Source organism: Musa acuminata, chromosome BXJ3-8 (genome assembly GCF_036884655.1).
Source record: "Musa acuminata AAA Group cultivar baxijiao chromosome BXJ3-8, Cavendish_Baxijiao_AAA, whole genome shotgun sequence".
In the NCBI taxonomy this organism is placed as follows: Eukaryota; Viridiplantae; Streptophyta; class Magnoliopsida; order Zingiberales; family Musaceae; genus Musa; species Musa acuminata.
Window position 1 is genome coordinate 39,793,647 of NC_088356.1, and position 17,557 is coordinate 39,811,203.

The 17,557-nt window shown below is 37.8% G+C and overlaps 2 protein-coding genes and 1 long non-coding RNA gene across 3 annotated transcripts; 1 reads left to right on the forward strand and 2 right to left on the reverse strand.

The window, feature by feature from the left end:
• Positions 1-637: 637 nt before the first annotated feature.
• LOC103994657 (uncharacterized) lies at positions 638-5,215 on the forward strand. The gene is made up of 3 exons (XM_009415057.3): positions 638-1,353; positions 4,809-4,880; positions 4,965-5,215. Exons 1-3 carry the CDS (start codon positions 688-690, stop codon positions 4,965-4,967), a joined length of 741 nt encoding a protein of 246 aa, XP_009413332.2. The 5' UTR covers positions 638-687; the 3' UTR covers positions 4,968-5,215.
• Positions 5,216-13,083: 7,868 nt separating this feature from the next.
• On the reverse strand, positions 13,084-13,882 carry LOC135644668 (uncharacterized). Its single transcript, XR_010498555.1, has 3 exons — positions 13,744-13,882; positions 13,564-13,640; positions 13,084-13,215 (listed from the first exon to the last, which is right to left on the reverse strand). It is a non-coding gene; the product is annotated as an uncharacterized LOC135644668 (long non-coding RNA).
• Positions 13,883-14,014: 132 nt separating this feature from the next.
• LOC135644667 (fatty-acid-binding protein 1-like) lies at positions 14,015-17,526 on the reverse strand. The gene is made up of 4 exons (XM_065162447.1): positions 17,117-17,526; positions 16,213-16,459; positions 15,483-15,574; positions 14,015-14,325 (listed from the first exon to the last, which is right to left on the reverse strand). Exons 1-4 carry the CDS (start codon positions 17,472-17,474, stop codon positions 14,177-14,179), a joined length of 846 nt encoding a protein of 281 aa, XP_065018519.1. The 5' UTR covers positions 17,475-17,526; the 3' UTR covers positions 14,015-14,176.
• Positions 17,527-17,557: the final 31 nt, after the last annotated feature.

A 17,557-nucleotide genomic window follows, 5' to 3' on the forward strand; every position in this document is an offset into this window, starting at 1 on the left:
ATGACATTTTGTTGGCCTTTCATTTTTGTGACTTTGGATCGGTGGATATATTTAAGATGTTTACTTGACCCAAACAGAAAACAGATCTCGATTAAACCCACCCAGATTGTTCTCCAATAATTTGAGCTCGAGTAAAAAGAATAAATCTACAAGCTACAATTTTTGTAGTACTCTCGATAGGCTTGATCGATTATATAACAAATAGTCATTTCTTTTGACTAGAAATTAGTTTAAACTGTATGTTTAAACACCATAAAATCTACCTACTACGTTTGCATCCGTGTCGGACCGTTCATGTAACCGCAACCTGGTGGGCCCTCCCTCCTTAAGACTTGCTTTATTAGGGCGACCTTCCTAAGCTAAAGAACCCGATTGGCCCACGTAGCGACCTATTTACCAGTACCATGTCATACTTTGGTTGGTTACCCAGCCATTTACCGTCCTGGTATCCGCAGAGATGAGAGACGTGGTCCCATAACAGCATCCTTACTGGCTTGCGATTAAGGGGTAGGTAGAAACTTCGGTTAGTGACGGAGTATAAGAAAGTATATATCCTCTGTATGATTATACTAATGAGAGACAACGAAATACGGAAGGAAAATTAGCAGTATACGAACAAACACATATAATTGGTTGGAAGAGGAGGATGTCGAAGTGAGTCGCGAGGAGAACCGCACCTTTCACACGATGGGCATGGAGAAAACCGGAGGACCGGCGGCGCCACTCCTCCCTAATCCACCTCCTCCGTCTCCGACGCCGCCGTGCTACGGCGTGCCTGTCGCTGCGTCTGCCGCCTTCCAGGAACCCTACTTACCGGAATCCCCGGCGTACGTCGTCCTCCCTGTCTATTCCCGTCGCCGCCGGCGCCGCTGCGGATGTTTCCGCTGCTGCGGCTCGTTCCTATCCTCCTCCACCCTCCTTTCCGCCGCCTTCCTCCTCGTTCTACTCCTCTCCGCCGCCTTCTTCCTCTGGCCCTCCGACCCGGAGCTCACCGTTGCACGCCTCCGTCTCGACGACATCCACATCACACCTCCGCCAGAAGCGGCTTTCGACATCTCCCTGGGCGTCGACCTCAGGGTCCGCAACCCGGACTTTTTCGCCCTCGACTACCGCTCCATCGTTGTCACGATCGGGTACCGCGGGAGGCCCCTCGGCTCCGTCACGGCCGAAGGTGGTCACATTAGGGCGCGGGGGGTCTCCTACGTTCGCGCCAAGCTCAAGCTCGATGGGATCCGCGTGTTGAATGATGCCATCTCTCTGATCGAGGATCTCGCGAGGGGATCATTGCCCTTGAACACGGTCACCGAGGTTGATGGCAGGATGCGGCTCTTCTTCATCGACGTCCCCGTTCAGGTAAACTTTGCGAATACTTCTTCTTTGTTCATTTTCATCTCAATTGTTTGATTTGCTAGTTATCTTTTCCTCTATATTCTATCTTTCTATGAAATTATTGTGCCATAATGACCCAATGACATCCGATTCTTGTTTCTTGTAGTTGAATTGAAGGAAAAGAAATTAACCTAATTATAACATTAGATATATTGGGTTGCCAGAGCTAATGATCCTGTTAAAGAATTGTCATTTTTCAGTCATATGAGCAAATTTTCATGTGGTGGTGTAAGACCAGCAACTATAGCATCACACAAGCTAAAATTTGGAGGATAGGAGTTAAAAGACAAGCAGGCTTTTATTTCTGAGGAGATATTTTGTTGCTTTGAGAAAGGGTTTTTTTGGTCATCTAATTCATTGTTATATTTCTAACTCAAAACAAATGCATGTTTAATCTTTTCGTCCCCATTGGTAGATATCCTTAGCAGAAGGATGGGTTCCAATCAATCAAGTTCATAAAAGTTTGAGGACAATGGTCTTAATCTATGTTCGTCATGTTTAATGATTGCTTGAGACTTCTTAGATAAGAAACAATATCTCATTGTCATGGCCCAATTTTATAGAATAACATGGAGATGATTCATTACTTCGATACAGAATTTAATAATTACCCTTCATTCTTTGTTCGTCATGTTCTATGATTGCTTGAGACTTCTTAGATAAGAAACAATATCTCATTGTCATAGCCCAATTTCATAGAATAACATAGATATGATACATTAATTCAATACAGAAATGTAATAATTACCTCCCACTGTTTAATGAGCAACTTTGTGAATTACTGATTACATCACTCCTAGTTTACTGCTGGAACATCTTATTCAATATGCTTTTCCTCTTACTTAGAAAGCAGATGCACTTTAACTGTTTGTGACCTCATAGTCTCTAATAAGCATCAGTCATGTGATTTCAAAAATTTATGCAACCATTCTGAGTCATAAAGTGTTCTAGGTTCTTAACACTGTTCGAGTAGTTTGTTCTACTAACCAATATTTCATCGTGATGATGATATCTTAATATCTTAGTCAAGGGATCTTCGAAAGTAATTTTCTGATGGCAGAAACTAGAATGTCATCAGTTTTCTGATCTCTTTGCTAACATTTAAGACGGAAAGACTTCCCTTACTCATCCACAACATGTGATCCTATTCAAAACAGTAACTTTTTGATCCTCAAAAGACAAAACCCAGTGCTTCCTTCAGCGCATAATGTCAAGCTATTGGCACCAACTTATTATGGACATACCTAATCTAAATATAGCTTAAAAGAAGATTTGAAAATTTTAGCTACTTATTATGAGCATACCCAACTTAAGCTTAGCTAAAAGAAGATTTGAATTTTTTTATTGGCATTAGCTCATCTCACATATTTCACTTACTAAAAATCAACAAGGAGAAAAAGGGAAAACTAATGAAGATGTTATTCTATAATGAAATTTCATCCTTTTCACATTAGTTGCAAGGAGATATTAGGCCTTTATCCTAAGGAGTAATTCCTGTAGCCCGATTGAATCTGATATTTATCCCTTATTGGTGTATTTCTATCATCTATTCATGAGGTGCATCAGTTTTGAGATTATCATCCCTAGTTGTAATGGGTGGTGCCTTGGAACCAGAGTGGGTGCAGGTTTTTTTTTTTTCCTTCCTCGCTCTTTTCAGTTCCAACATTATTAAATCTTTAAAAACGAAAAATAGTTTCTTTACTCCAAGAACCCCTCCTTGCTCTTACATTACCTCCTTGCTCTTGTCCTAGACCATTATATCTTTTTAGTTTTTCCTTAGTTGTGCTGTACAGTTCATGCCACTGTTGCATCATTTTAAATATGGACACTCTCTGTGGATTTTGAAAGGGTTCTTTTATTGAATATTAACCTTTTAATAAAAATTAAGATGATAAGCTTCTCAGAAGTTGGGATCTGGATCATCTTATTAGAACTGTCCCCTGTCTCTTTTCTCAATCAGTAATGAGTCATGTGAGGATTGTAAGACTTATTCTAGGATTAGAATTAGTGAGAGGTGAAACCAAAGCAATCAGGGATTGTACGTGCTGCTTTTGTTGCCTGGCATCAGGTTAACATCTTCTGTTTGGCTGTGAACATGGAGCGAAATTGAAGGAATTAATGCCCTGTGCAGGACTTTGAAGCAACAAAATTTTCTATTGTCCTTGATGGAGGATTTGGTGAGATTGAAAGAGCAACTCTCTCTGTGAGACTAATGTTTGGATGATTGCTGCATTGGCCCCTGCCATTGCAGTAGGAATAAGAATGCCTACTAGGGCATAATTGGAGAAATTGACTGGGCAATATGTAGGCAATAAGGGTGATCAGTGCACAAGCTTCCTGGTTAATATATGCTGCCATATCCTTGCAAGCAGTTTTCGTAACTGGTAACTCAAGTTTCAAAGGAGCAATCTTACCATGGCACCAAGCCTCACCCCAAATTCACAGATGATAGGCTTTGGATTAATTTGGATGGTTAAAGTTGGACTTTAGATTGTTTCCAAATTGAAGTAGCAAGCATACAAGACAGCAAAACAAAAGATGGATAAGTTGGGGGCTAAGCTTCATTCTGGAAATGTGTCTTACATTCAACCAAATATATATGTATATATGTTTTGAGTAGTTAAACAAAACGGCAAATTTAAGCTCATACCCGGGATGTGTAAATGAAATATCATCAATGAGAAACAAGGCCACTATTTTACATGCATAACCTAAAATTTATATCATCTTTGTACATAATTGAACGTCTTGAGAGCTTTAGCGTTACATCATCTCAATATCTTCTTGCCGACTCAAGGTGTGCCTCCTAAGTATTAACCTTTTCAAAAGAATATTCTCTCCCTGAGGCTTAATCCTTAAGGACTCTGTTGCAACATGCTTGTGAGATTGTTGGCAGTTGAGCAACCAGGTGACAACTTGGTTGCTTCGTTTGCTATCTGATTGAATAGATCCTCATCAAGTAGTAGCAACAGGCGAGCCATTGGAGGGTGAATACCCATAACAAAGAATTTTTCATTCTCAGAATTTGAAGTGATTTTAGAACGAGAGAGAAGTAGAATTTAGAGGAAAGAAAGTAAAAAAGAGGAGAAAGAGAGCAAACCATTTACAGAAGAGCCCATCTCTTTTCAAATAATACACTTTGCTAATAAAATGTGCTGAACACATTTAAGTATCTAGTTATCCTTGATGGGAAAAGAAGAATCAAGTATCATGTGAAAATATATCGATCTTTTAGGTCATGAGTCATCCCATCAAAGGTGTCACAAGAAATTGTGGCCTTTACATTTCATATTCTCCCAAAATTGTGCTGCTCAATCTAATCATTTTCTTCTTCGGGCACTTTAGAGTAACTATCGATTCACTATGTGTTCTCTGTTTAAGCATCGGGTAATTACCTGCTATTATGTACATTTTTGCAGGGAAAGATTTCGTGTGCAGTGACTGTTAATCCAAACACCCAGGAAGTCATTAGTCAAGACTGCTACCCCAAGGTAAGTAATTTGACAAGCATCATTAAGTAATATCATTAAGTAATAGACTTCTGATGCCACATGGATCTAAATTTCCTTGTTCAGTGATGTCTGTTGCTCGCAGCAGAGGGATTCCAGTGGACACTTCATGAAAGTATACATAATATGAAGGGAAACAGAGCATGTTTGTAAGCCACAGACCCTAGTCTAGAATTCCCACAAAGGAAATCATTGTAAATTAATCGGTGCATGTAGCTATTGGGACAGGTGATCATCAACTATTATTATCACGTTAGCATGGAGGATTTGATTGTGTGTTTGAATGTTTATTGAATGGCTTAGCCTCCATTCTATCCCCTTTGGTATTATCTATCATGTTACCATGGTCAGGCCACTTGCAAGAACAAAAAGTATTTCTGTTCTCATGCACAAACTTGCAGGGAAAACAAACACATCCCTGTTCGCAGTTGGTCTCAATTCATATCCATGCACTTCGCTACTGGTATTGTGATTAGGGATATCCATGCCTATTTGATCTGTTTAAGCCTGATTAGTATATCTGATAATTGGATTTAGAGTTGTAACAGCGGATCGGATTTCTTTTATATATTACTTGTCTATTCGATCTACTTAATTTGAATTAGGATCGTTGCGTTTGGGATGGATAGTAATGGAGTTCTCTTTGCAGGCATATTTAATTCATTGTCTTATTCTAATTGTGATGCTCGATTGTGTTCTTAGTTTTCCTTTTGATTGTTTACGTGCAGCATGAAAGCATCATTTAGGAGGTCATCCAAAGCCAACCAAGGAAGAAAGCTAAAGTGATGTGTCCTCATGCCCTGAGAGGGAGAAAGGCAAGAATAAGAGGCAAAAGTAACACAAAGCCAAAACGCAACCATAAACCCCATGGCGAGTCCTCTCTTTCCCCCCCCAGCGAATTACGTAACATCCAAACCCAAGCAAACTCTTCTTATCCTCCTCTCCCCACCCCCACAACTTCCATTCTCTCACTTTCTCCTTCTCGTGCACCGCCACCGGCAGCGAGGTATGTGTCATCCCCTGGTTTCCTGCAGCTACGCCGTGGGGCGGCAGCGGGGCCATACGCCGCCGACGGCAGCAACGGAGGCGGCTTCGTCGCGGCCTCTGTCGGCGAAGCGGTGCATCTGCTCTCCGACGGACCATCCCCGATCCTTCCGTTGCAGGCACCATCACCGCGACCTCTACAGGTGGAGTGGCGGTGGAACGGCCGGAAGAACCGCTGTGGCGGGATGATTAGAATTGCCTTGTGACATCTTCATCGTATTCAGGTGAACACTGCGTTCGCGTTGTACGTTTATATTCCCACAGCTGCCCCCTCTCTCTCTCTCTCTCTCTCTCTCGGGTGTGTGTGTTGGACGCTATCATTATGACTAAACACTCTTATCTCATATTCTACGTCAAGATTACCAACCAGCATTCAGTAGGAGAAAATTTGACATTACCAACTTAAGTCATTATTCTAATTACAGAGCAAGATTTACCACATCAGCCCCGTTAAGATGAACATTTCTTTCTTGATTGTTCCCTCACATTGGCACCCACCGCTACTACAACTACTGCCTAACAAGGCCACCAGACAGACACTGCAGCAAAGGAAAACACAGCAAGACCGATAACGAACACCTTGGGCGACTGCAAGACCGAGGGGCAGCTGCCGGCGTGGAGACCAAGTGAATATAGCTTCACCAAAATAAAATACAAATCCAATTGTACTCTTCCGATCATGAATATAGCTTCACCAAAATAAAATACAAATCCAGTTGTACTCTTCCGATCATCGTAGCTTCCGGTCCAATCACTGTCACTATATCCAATAAGCTCCAACTTTTTAGATGATAAATAGAACATTCTATACTCAATTATTCCTTTAATATATCGTAAAATTCTTTTAGCTATATTTAAATGAGATGTCTTAGGAACTTCTATATATCTACTTATTAAACCAATTCCAAATAGTATATCAAATACTATTTGATATACCTTAAACATGTATTTACCTTAAACATCCAACTAGACTTTTATAATAAGTTGGATTAATGTATTTACCTTCACCTTCCTTAGTCAACTTAGTGTCATATTCAACAGGTGTATCTGTAGGATGACAATCTTCCATAGAAAACTTCTTTCAAATCTCATTTGCATAATTTTCTTGTGAGATAAAAATTCCTCCATTATCTTGTATAACTTCAATACCAAGGAAATAAGTCATTATGCCCAAGTTGATCATCTCAAACTTCTTTTTCATAAAATGCTTAAAATCTTTAATCATAGAGCTACTATTGCCTGTAAATATTAAATCATCTATATACAGGCATACAAACAAGATATCTCCATTAGAGTTAGATTTTGTATAGAGAGCATGTTCATGTGAACATTTAGAAAAATTATTTTGAATAAAATAAGCATCTATTCGAGAATTCCATGCTCGTGGGGCTTGTTTAAGCCCAAAAAAAGCTCTCTTTAACTTGTATACTTTGTCTTCTTGTTCATGAATAATAAAACCAACGGGTTGTTGAATATATATACTTCTTCTTCAAGAACTCCATTAAGAAATATTGATTTGACATCCATTTGTAAAATTTTTCATTTCATTTGAGCTGCTAGAGAGATAAGTAATCTTACTGTCTCCAATCAAGCAACTGGCGCAAATACTTCTTCATAATCAATCCCATATTGTTGTTTATATCCTTTCGCAACCAATCTAGCCTTGTATTTCTCGGCCTCTCCTTTTGCTTTTCTTTTTGTTTTGAAGATCCACTTAACACCGATAGCTTGGTGGTCTTCTGGAAGTGTAGTAAGCTCCCATGTATTATTTTTGTTAATGGCATGAGTCTCTTCATTCATAGCTTGTCGCCATTTTTTATCTCTATAAGCTTCTTCGAAGGTTAATGGATCATATCCTGCAAAAAGACAATAAAGAAAGTTCATCATTGTTAGTATCAATCCTTCGAGTCACATCATATAACTCTTGAATTGGTCTTGTCCTTCTTATAATTGGACTTCTTGAATCATGCGACCTAGCTGATCTAGGTAATGATTCCGGCAAAGCTATTTCGGTGCTTGCTTGTATTATATCTTCTTCTTCAGCTACAGCTTTCTTATGCTACTCATCACTTTTCCAGTTCCAAATCTGTTGTTTATCAAACTCAACATCTCTTGACATCACAACTTTATTTGTAATAGGATTGTAGAGTTTGTAACCACTGGAATTCTCTGGATAACCTAGCAAAATGCATTTCTGACTTTTATCCTCCAATTTTATTCTCTTTTCTTCTAGTATCTTAGCAAATGCAACACTTCCAAAAATCTTCAAATGATCAACTCTTGGTTTTTATAAGCTCCATACTTCTTCTGGTGTCACATTACCAATTCGCTTTGTCGGAAACCTGTTAAGCAAATAAACTGCACAAGCAACAACATCACCCCAAAATTATTTAGGAATTTTTCTTTCCTTTAACATGCATTGGACCATATTAAGGATAGTCCTATTTTTCCTTTCTGAGACACCATTTTGTTGAGGTGTATATGGCATGGTGAATTGATATAAAATTTCATTATTTCTACAAAAACTTTCAAATTCATTTGATATATATTCACCACCCCTATCTGTTCTTAAACATTTAATCTTACAACAAATTTGTCTTTTAACCAAATCCTTAAATTCTTTGAATTTACTTAAAACTTCTTTCTTTTCTTTTAACATATAAACCCAAGTTTTTCCACTATGATCATCAGTGAAGGTAAGAAAATACCTGCTTCCTCTAAGTGATACTGGATTGATAGGGCCATAAACATCTGAGTGCACTAGATCAAGTCGATTTCATGCTCTTTTTGTCCTTCTCACTTTGAAATGTTTTCTTTCTTGCTTACTCATGACACATACTTCACACAATTTTGTTGGGCGATCAATTTTTGGCATTCCTGTCACCATATTATACTTCTCTACAAGTTTCAAAGCCTCAAAATTTAAGTGAGCATATCTAAGATACCAAAATATAGAAATATCCTCAATATCAGCTTTAAAACAATTTGATTGATCAAAAATACTTAAATGTAGAGGAAACATTCTATTCTTTGTCATTTTCACATATGATATCAATGTTTTATTCTTGTCACGAATTGAGAGAGTCATATCTTTCATCTCAACATCATAACCTTTTTCAAGTAATTGTCCCAAGCTTAGAATATTATTTTTCAAGAACATAATAAACATCTGAAATGCATAATTCCTTGCCATTATTAAGTTCAAGGAGAATTTTACCTTTGCCTCTTGCTGGACTTTGAGACAAATCACCAAATGTAATGTTCCCGGAATAACTTGTATCTATTTCTGAAAATAACTCTTTGATGCCACACATGTGATTTGAGGCTCCTGTATCTAGATATCATATCATAGACTGATCCTCTTTCAAATTATCATAACTCATTAGCAAAACTTGATTTTCGTTTTTTTCTTCCTCAACAAAATTTGCCTTATCACCTTGATTGTTAGGATTATAATAACATTCATAAGAGTAATGTCCAAACCTTTTACAAACATAGCATTGTATTTCAGACCTTTTAAAGTTTTTGTCACGTCCACGGCCTCGGCCATAACCTCGACCTCTTTGGCTAGAATTTTCTCTAGCATCTTCATTATTTGGAGATTCTTTATTTGTTTGATTTCTGCCTCCTCTTCCTCTTTGTCCTCGTCCTCTTCCTCTTTGAGAATTTGATTCTCCTTTATTTTCAAAAGCAAACTTAGCTTGTAGTGCTTACTCCATAGTTTTGTCTTCTCCTTTTTTTGTAATTCTTTGTTCATGAACTTGAAAGGAACCCATAAGTTCTTCTAAAGACATTTTTTCTAAATCTTTAGATTCTTCGATCGCAACAGCAATAAAATCAGATCGCAACAGCAATAAAATCAAATTTCGGATCTAGAGATCTCAATATTTTTTCTATTACTCTCTGATCTTTTACTTGTTCATCATTTCGTCTTATTTGATGAACAATAGAAATGATTTTTGAGAAGTAATCAAAAATAGTTTCAGAAGTACCTTGTTGTAATTTTTTAAACTCGGCTCATAAAACTTGTAGACGAAGTTTCTTTACCTTATCAACACCACCGAATGCTTTTTGAAGCATTTTCCAGGCCTCCTTTGAAGTATTTGCTGGAGCGATGATCTCGAATATTGTATCATCAAGCCCTTGGTAGATTGTGAACAAAGCTTTTTTCTTCTTCTTCCTTCTTTCTTTGAGTTGTTTTCTTCCTTCTGCACTCATTGCTCCTTCTTCTGCTGGACTTGGTTCAGCAAATCTATCTTCTACAAACTCACATACATCTTGGGAGCCTAGAAGAACCTTCATTTGGATGCACCATATGTCATAATTTTCTTTTATCAATCTGGAGATCTGGAGTTGGATGACACTTGATGAAGAGGTCATAGCTTAACCTATGCTCTGATACCAAATGTTAATGTTGATAGGAAGAGGAGATGAAGTTATCAACCAGAAAAAGAGTAGGACAAGCTTCAATCTTCTATATTTTTTTTAAAAAAAAACACTTTACAATTTCAGAAACTCTCTTTCTCTCATGACCTAACATATGGGGTTTATATAGTCCCCAAAGATACATTACATTAATTATATTCAAGATGAATCATTCTCTTTCAAGAAACTCTTTCAAGAACCAATAACCAATTTGACTTATCTTTTTATAGATTTTTAATTTATTTTTTCTTCTTGTTGTAATGAATCTCTCTCTTGATACAATGAATCTTTTTTTTGATGAAATGAACCTCTTTATGATACTTCCAACAACTAGTTCATCATCTTAGATTGACCCCATTCTTTGTTGTTCATAATAAATCACAAAGATCTCACTGAAACATTTCCCAAAATAAACTAAGTTGTAGCTACATCAAACAAGGATCAAGAATTATAGGAAAAACAAAGGGTAAAGAACTGAAAACAAAAATTACCCAATGGTGTTCTCCCAGTTGGAAGTTTCAAAGATTTCCAAAAGGATGGTGTTAAAGATACACCAAACACCAAAGATCAAGAAATCCACACACACACACCCAAAGAAAAGACATCTTGAGCTGAAAAAGAAGAGGAAAAGAGAGAGAGTGAGAAACCAGGGACACAGAAATATCAAAAAAAAGAAAAAAGGAGAAAAGTTTTGCAGGCTCTCATGCAATCTTTGGAACATATTTAAAGAAAGGAGGATGAAGTAAAAAGAAAAGCTCAGCAGTGATGTTTCCTCGTTGGAAGGTTTCGAGATTTCCAAAAAGATAGTTAAAGGTGCATCAAAGATAAAAATAAAAAAAAATCCACCCACGCTAAAGAAAAGACACGTTGAACTGAAACGGAAGCAAAAGAAGAGAGAGAGAGTAAGAAACCAGGACCGAGAAATAACAAAAAGAGGGAAGTTTTGCAGGCCTTGGTACAGTCTTTGGAGAAACAAGAAACTAAAAGAACACTTAGAAGTGGTGTTTCCTAGTCGGAAGCTTCAAAGATTTCCAAGAAGATGGTTAGAAAGATCAAGAAATCCAGATCAACACAAAAAAAAAAAAAAAAAACAAGACATGTTGAGCTAAAAAAAAGAAGAGAGAGAGAGAGAGAGAGAGAGAGAGAGAGAGAGAGAGAGAGAACTCAGAGTCAGAGAAATGACAAAAAAACAAGAAAAGTTTTGCAGGCTATCCGACAATCTTTGCTTCGAAGAAAGCCGGAAGAGAAAGAACGAAAAGAGTGCTGTCACCAAGTTTCAAATGCTTCCAAAAGGATAAGCACAACCAGAGAGAGAGAGAGAGAGAGAGAGAGAGAGAGAGTCTACATGAATTCAAGAAGAAAGAACGGAACACCTGCAACATACAAGACTTGCCACAAAAGAAAGGAGAGCAGAAAGAAGGAGAAGACCAACCAATGGTGTCTCCCATTTTGAAGTTCTTGGACAAGGACCACGCCGTGTAGTTTGGGCTCCCTAGGATGGTCCACCCCATTGTCACAGACAAATTTCGAAACATGATATTTGATGTAATGCTTATGTATGTCCGTGTCTTTTGGTATGTTCATGCTTTGTACAGCATGTAGAGGGACGGCCGAAGGCTTAATAGTCTCATTTTAGTAGGGTTGGTGGCCACTTTAGGTTTGTAAATAAAGGTTGTGTCATATGGACATGTGTGAGAGATTTTTGATCTGTAATGGACCATTTTACCCTTTGTTGTGCAACTGTTCAGAGCTCGTAAAGTCTGTTTGTAATTTGCATTGTCTATGAAGTATTTTTCGGAGATGTTTGCTTGTGGATCCCGATTGAGGCGTTCTCTCTAACCCGTTCTCTCTTTTGTGGATCCTAAGGGATATAGGAGGCTTTGGAGAGGCTGACCTTTGCGGATGGACACGCAAGGGTGCCGCACGACTTAAGCAAAACCAGCTAAGTCCGTGACACCATGGCATCCCCCACCTTGTAAACCGCACTCTCCGACCGCCCAACGCCGGCGGCGAGTAGGAACACCACCAACGCCGCTGCCATCGCCATTGGCCTTCTCCACACTTGTGGCTATTAGCACTCTCTTTTGACGGCGAGAGGTAGTGCAGCGCTTTATACTACTAAGTAACACCCACACCATTAGTTTTATATATATATATATATATATATATATATATATATATATATATATATATATATATATATATAAAATCTTCCTTTATGATGATTCTGAATTAGAGTATGTAATTTTTTAATTCCTATGTTAGATGATTTCACATTGTAGAACAATTTGGGGGAGTCACCTTTCAATAATTTAATCCTCCTGTTAAAACACAAAAAAAAGGAGAAAGACCAGAAAAAATAAAAAGAATATAACCTCTCAATGTTTCATGCAGAGTAAATAATGGTGAAGACAAGATTTTATTACTTTATTGTTAATAAAGATTTTTTACAACACTACACCACTATCATACTAATTACACATGAGGCTTGTAGATTTGGGCTTATTATGCGAAAGTTAAAAGTAATTACCAACTTCAATTAGGGTAGTCTCTTCCCAGTCAAGGTGTAACTTTTTGTCTCTCTTTTGTAGAACACCCATGGGGGCACGCAGGGTTGTTCATCCTGTCTTTTGGAGAACACCTACTTCATGTTGTATCTTAGGGTCACACCAAACAAATGGGATCTGACAACATTTTGGGACCTCAATCACATGTGAAAGAGATCAATCTATCAAGTTTATTACTACTATAATTCTTCTAGGTCTACCACTTTGGCATTTGGGTTCAACCTGCACCAAATCTCAACTTTGATTTGGACTCCCAAACCCTAACCAAGTTCAGCCAAATCCTGTAGAAAAAAAAGGGACCAAACCTTGAATTTTAACAGAGTAACATTTTCCATATATTATAAAATCTAGTAAAAGACAGTATTATTATCATCACAAGAATTTGTAAGGTAGAAGGAAAAAAATAGATAGAGAAAGAAATTTGATCCTGTGGCCTATCAGCCAAGGCTACAGATCATCATGACAATTTTTTCAAAGATTTTATTGTAATTCAATCAAGGTTATCGATCATCTTTGCCATGATAAACTTTTTCGAAGATTTTATCATCATGTATCACATAAGCTTTAATGATCATTAAAACATCACATGTTCTGTGTGTGATTGCAAATTAAATGAGACCATGGTTTACCTGCAGTTCATGTGCAACTTAGGTCATGCAGCAGCCATGCAACAATGGATGATCCAAGTAGAAATAATTCTTTCCTCCTGCACAAATTCACAGAAAGCTATCAGAAAACAGAAAATCAACATTACGGTAGTTTCTACCCTCTCAAGAACATCCATAAGATTAAGTTGCTTCATGTAAAACCTGATGGAAATTTATGCGGAGCCAGAGTACATCCAACTGGATCAGGTGGCAGGAACATATCCCAAAAGAATCTTACATAAATCATCAAAAAGAGAATACTTGGAAGTTGGTCGCCAGTTCATGTTTGCTGCCAATGACAGAGCATTGTGAAGACATGTACAAGCACGTCACATTGTATCACTGTATGCACCCTGTTGTATATGTAACCACACTTTAACCATAACATATGGTTAACGAAGGTACGTTAAGTTCATGGCCTGAGACAATGGCATGTCAGAAGTAACGATAATTGATAACGCACGTCAAAGAAGGTTTGAAGCATGTTTGATTGTTGGGAATTAGGTAAATTACTTCTGATACAAAAATCGACTGTAGACAACAAAAGGACTGTTGTATTCAATATTTGAGATCTTTGTTGAAGAAAATGAAGCTGTTAATCACATCTCTCCTGCAGAATGGAAGCCAGACCAGACTGAATATCCTCTTTAGCTCGTTTGTCGAATGGATCCTCGCCAAAGTATAGATCCAACACTGACTTACACAAAAGCTTGCTCTGGATTTCCCCCACTTCCTTCCCACCAACTGCAAAGACAAGTATCATAAGCTTAAAAACTAAAAAACACAATAATCCTATGGGCAAATAACATGTATGCACTTGAAAGTAATATATAATGTGTTCCTCATATGAATGTTTTCAGTGCTCAAGTAGTTTCACTAAATAAGTACTAAAAAGTTGGACAGGGCTTTATTTCTGGATATACATGAAGTGAACTTCTTAGTCCTTTGACTATACATAAAATCAAATATTTGTGCACAAAAAAAAACCAATTATCCACAAATTTTATCTGCAGCACAGCTAGAAACATCTATGTGTTAACCGAGATAATGTTGACCTAAAATAAGATAATGTACATTAATATGATGTAAGAGATCAGGATTGCCATGTAAACCAACTCAGTTAAATGTCATATGAGGATTAAGCCTCTGAAAGGAAAGGTAACATGCAAAATGTAAAAAGGAACTGAACAGACCAGTCAGATGCAAATTATATGGACTATGGAGGACATTGGTTGTTTGTCTTGCAGGAATTACTTCAAACCAATTTTGCAGAACTGAAAATCTTTTTAGGAAAATAAAAAATATAACAAGGATGCAACAAATGTGGTCAGTTTCAAGGAAGTCGTATTGAATAGTGCCCATTAACAGGAGAATTCTACCAAATATAAGAATGCAACTGACGCAACAGGAAGTGAAGAAGTGAAACAAAGACTGCAAATATTACATATTCAAGAGTAGATCCAAAGGTACAAGACATTTGACTTATTCTCCTTTGATCTAATAAAAAAGAGAAAAAAGTCCATTGTGCAATGCAAAAACCAATTGATATACTCCAACTTAAATGAATTTCCTAGAGAAAGCTAAACTAGTGTGAAGAAACCTATAAAAAAATAATGGTATTATAATAAATTAACCACAGCACTTATGGAAGCCAGTATAAGAGAAGGTAGCCAATCCAATCTACATCAATAGGTACTGAAATTTATCTCTATTACTCAACTAAAGCATTTGATGACTAAAAATATGCTGTATATTCATTGATTTCACCCATAAAAACAATAAACAGCAATCATCCCATATTGTCTTGGAACATATAAATAATAGCTTATTTCATTCTTGATAGGAGACAATAGTAATAGACCAACAAAAATCAATTTTTTACTGACAATAATACAACTTACTTCTTATTTGAAGAACGTAACCTTGTTCCCTTGAAAGATCTATCACAGAACCCCTTGGGAGCTTATATTCATCTTTAAATAAAGAAGTAAACCTGAAACAGGTGAATTTTAATGATCAACAGAGAGATATAAAGCAACTTATAACAGTTATTCTCAAATAAAACATTGAATCTCATTAACTGGTTTATATTCAGGTCATTGTCCAATATAACTATGTTCCGTAGTTCTAGTTTACAACAAAATTACATAATGCAGGACATTTTTTTACAATGTTCACCTCCTTTACAATATGAACAGAAAAGAAAATATTAAATGAAGTTGTCGCTGAATGGATAGATAGCACGAAGTCAAAGTAAAAAGTATGTATTTAAATACTAAATTTGGAAGGAATGCAATAGTACAGCAGAATACGCAAAACTTACAGCAAGACAGAAAGAATGTTTCAGTGTCCAGCTTCATATCCTAATGTCTTCTTAGTTTCCAGAAGATAAAATTTGCCTCATATCTTCTAGATAAATAAACCTATCATATCATCCATTTGTATTTTTCTAATATAAATCACTTGACTAATGACAGTTGGTTTCTTGCAGGATGTAAATTACTACAATCGTAAAAAGTTAAATCTAATGATTTAAGAAACTGATGGGTCTATCTCATAATTGTCTCCCATACCAAATTTCATAATACAAAAAATATAATGAGTTCGATGAAACAAGCAGAAAAAGAGTACCTTTGAAGCAATTCTTTGTTGTCTGATCCACTGAACTTTTGCATCCTACTTCCTACTGTCTTTGCAAATGCATTCCGCACAGAGCCTATGCTCAGTCTGTTGTATACTATTTGAAGCCTAACTGTCATGCGTAAATCCTGATCCAGGACATCTGAAATAAACTCCTTATTTTCCTTCAGTTCAGAAACTGAAAATGTGCCATATTTCTCACGCAATCCTTTCATATCACTGTCGTCAACATAAACTCCTGCATGAATTAGAGAATCGACAATTCACTGCTACATTCTGATCAGATACAGCACCCACTGCAACTCAAACGAATTGGCCGGTGAATTGTCATGCAACTCATGACATAAATCATTACAATGGAGAAGCTTCTGGATGATGAAGATCTAATTTGATGAAGAAGTGTCCTACTAGTGTGGTGTGTCTGATAGATGCATAACATCGGTGGCTTGAGGTAGATATTGGGAATTACAAACCAAAAAATATTGCTAAAGACATTAATCGCCAATTTAGCAGCCTAATAATAATATTTCGAACCTGTTCAACCCAATTCCATAAAAAGTTCTTTCTTTTTTGTTTAACCAAATGGAACTGAAATAAGTCGTCGAGCATTGAAACTGAAATGTCAAGACCTCCATGAACTCCATTACACATCACAAGCGAAGAATGACAAAGAAACAAGGGCGATTTCCAGTTCAGAAGGAGTCATAAAATATAAGAAGAAGCCCAGAAAGGTACAATTTTTATTGAAGTCGCCAAGAGAAGAAACAGGACAAACTTTGAAAGCTAAACATTCGAGAGGAGGCGAAGAAATCTAGATCAACAAACAAACCTCAATTGCGATCCCAAAACTATGCACATTTCCAAAATTAACCGACAGATTCTTCAGAAAAGTTACCAAATGCATAGACATCAATGTTCTTGAGCCCCAAGACACTGGTCTTGCGCAGCCCGATCCCGGTGAGGCGCCGGCCGCCATCCAAAACAGTGGGGAAGGCCGCGCCGGTCCTCGGCTCCACGGAGGTCCCCGTGGGGCCATCAGCGAGGGAGAGGGAAGCCCAAATGGGGGAGGCGTGGCTCCACGGCTTCCGGCGGGATCCGGACGTGTCTGCGGCCGATTCGAGGGAGAAGCCCACGGCAAAGCCTATTCCGGCACCGATGGCCGCCGCGGCTAGGCGGAACGAGGTCGCACCCGTGGACCCGCGCGGTGGCTTCGGGGGCCGAGGCAGCGAGAACGGGAAGCGGAGGGAGCCCATCGCTGGTGCGCGTGGGATTTGGGAGGAGGGGGAGCTGTAGGTGAGAAGGTTTCTTTGCTTTTTCCGATTATAACTACCCTAAC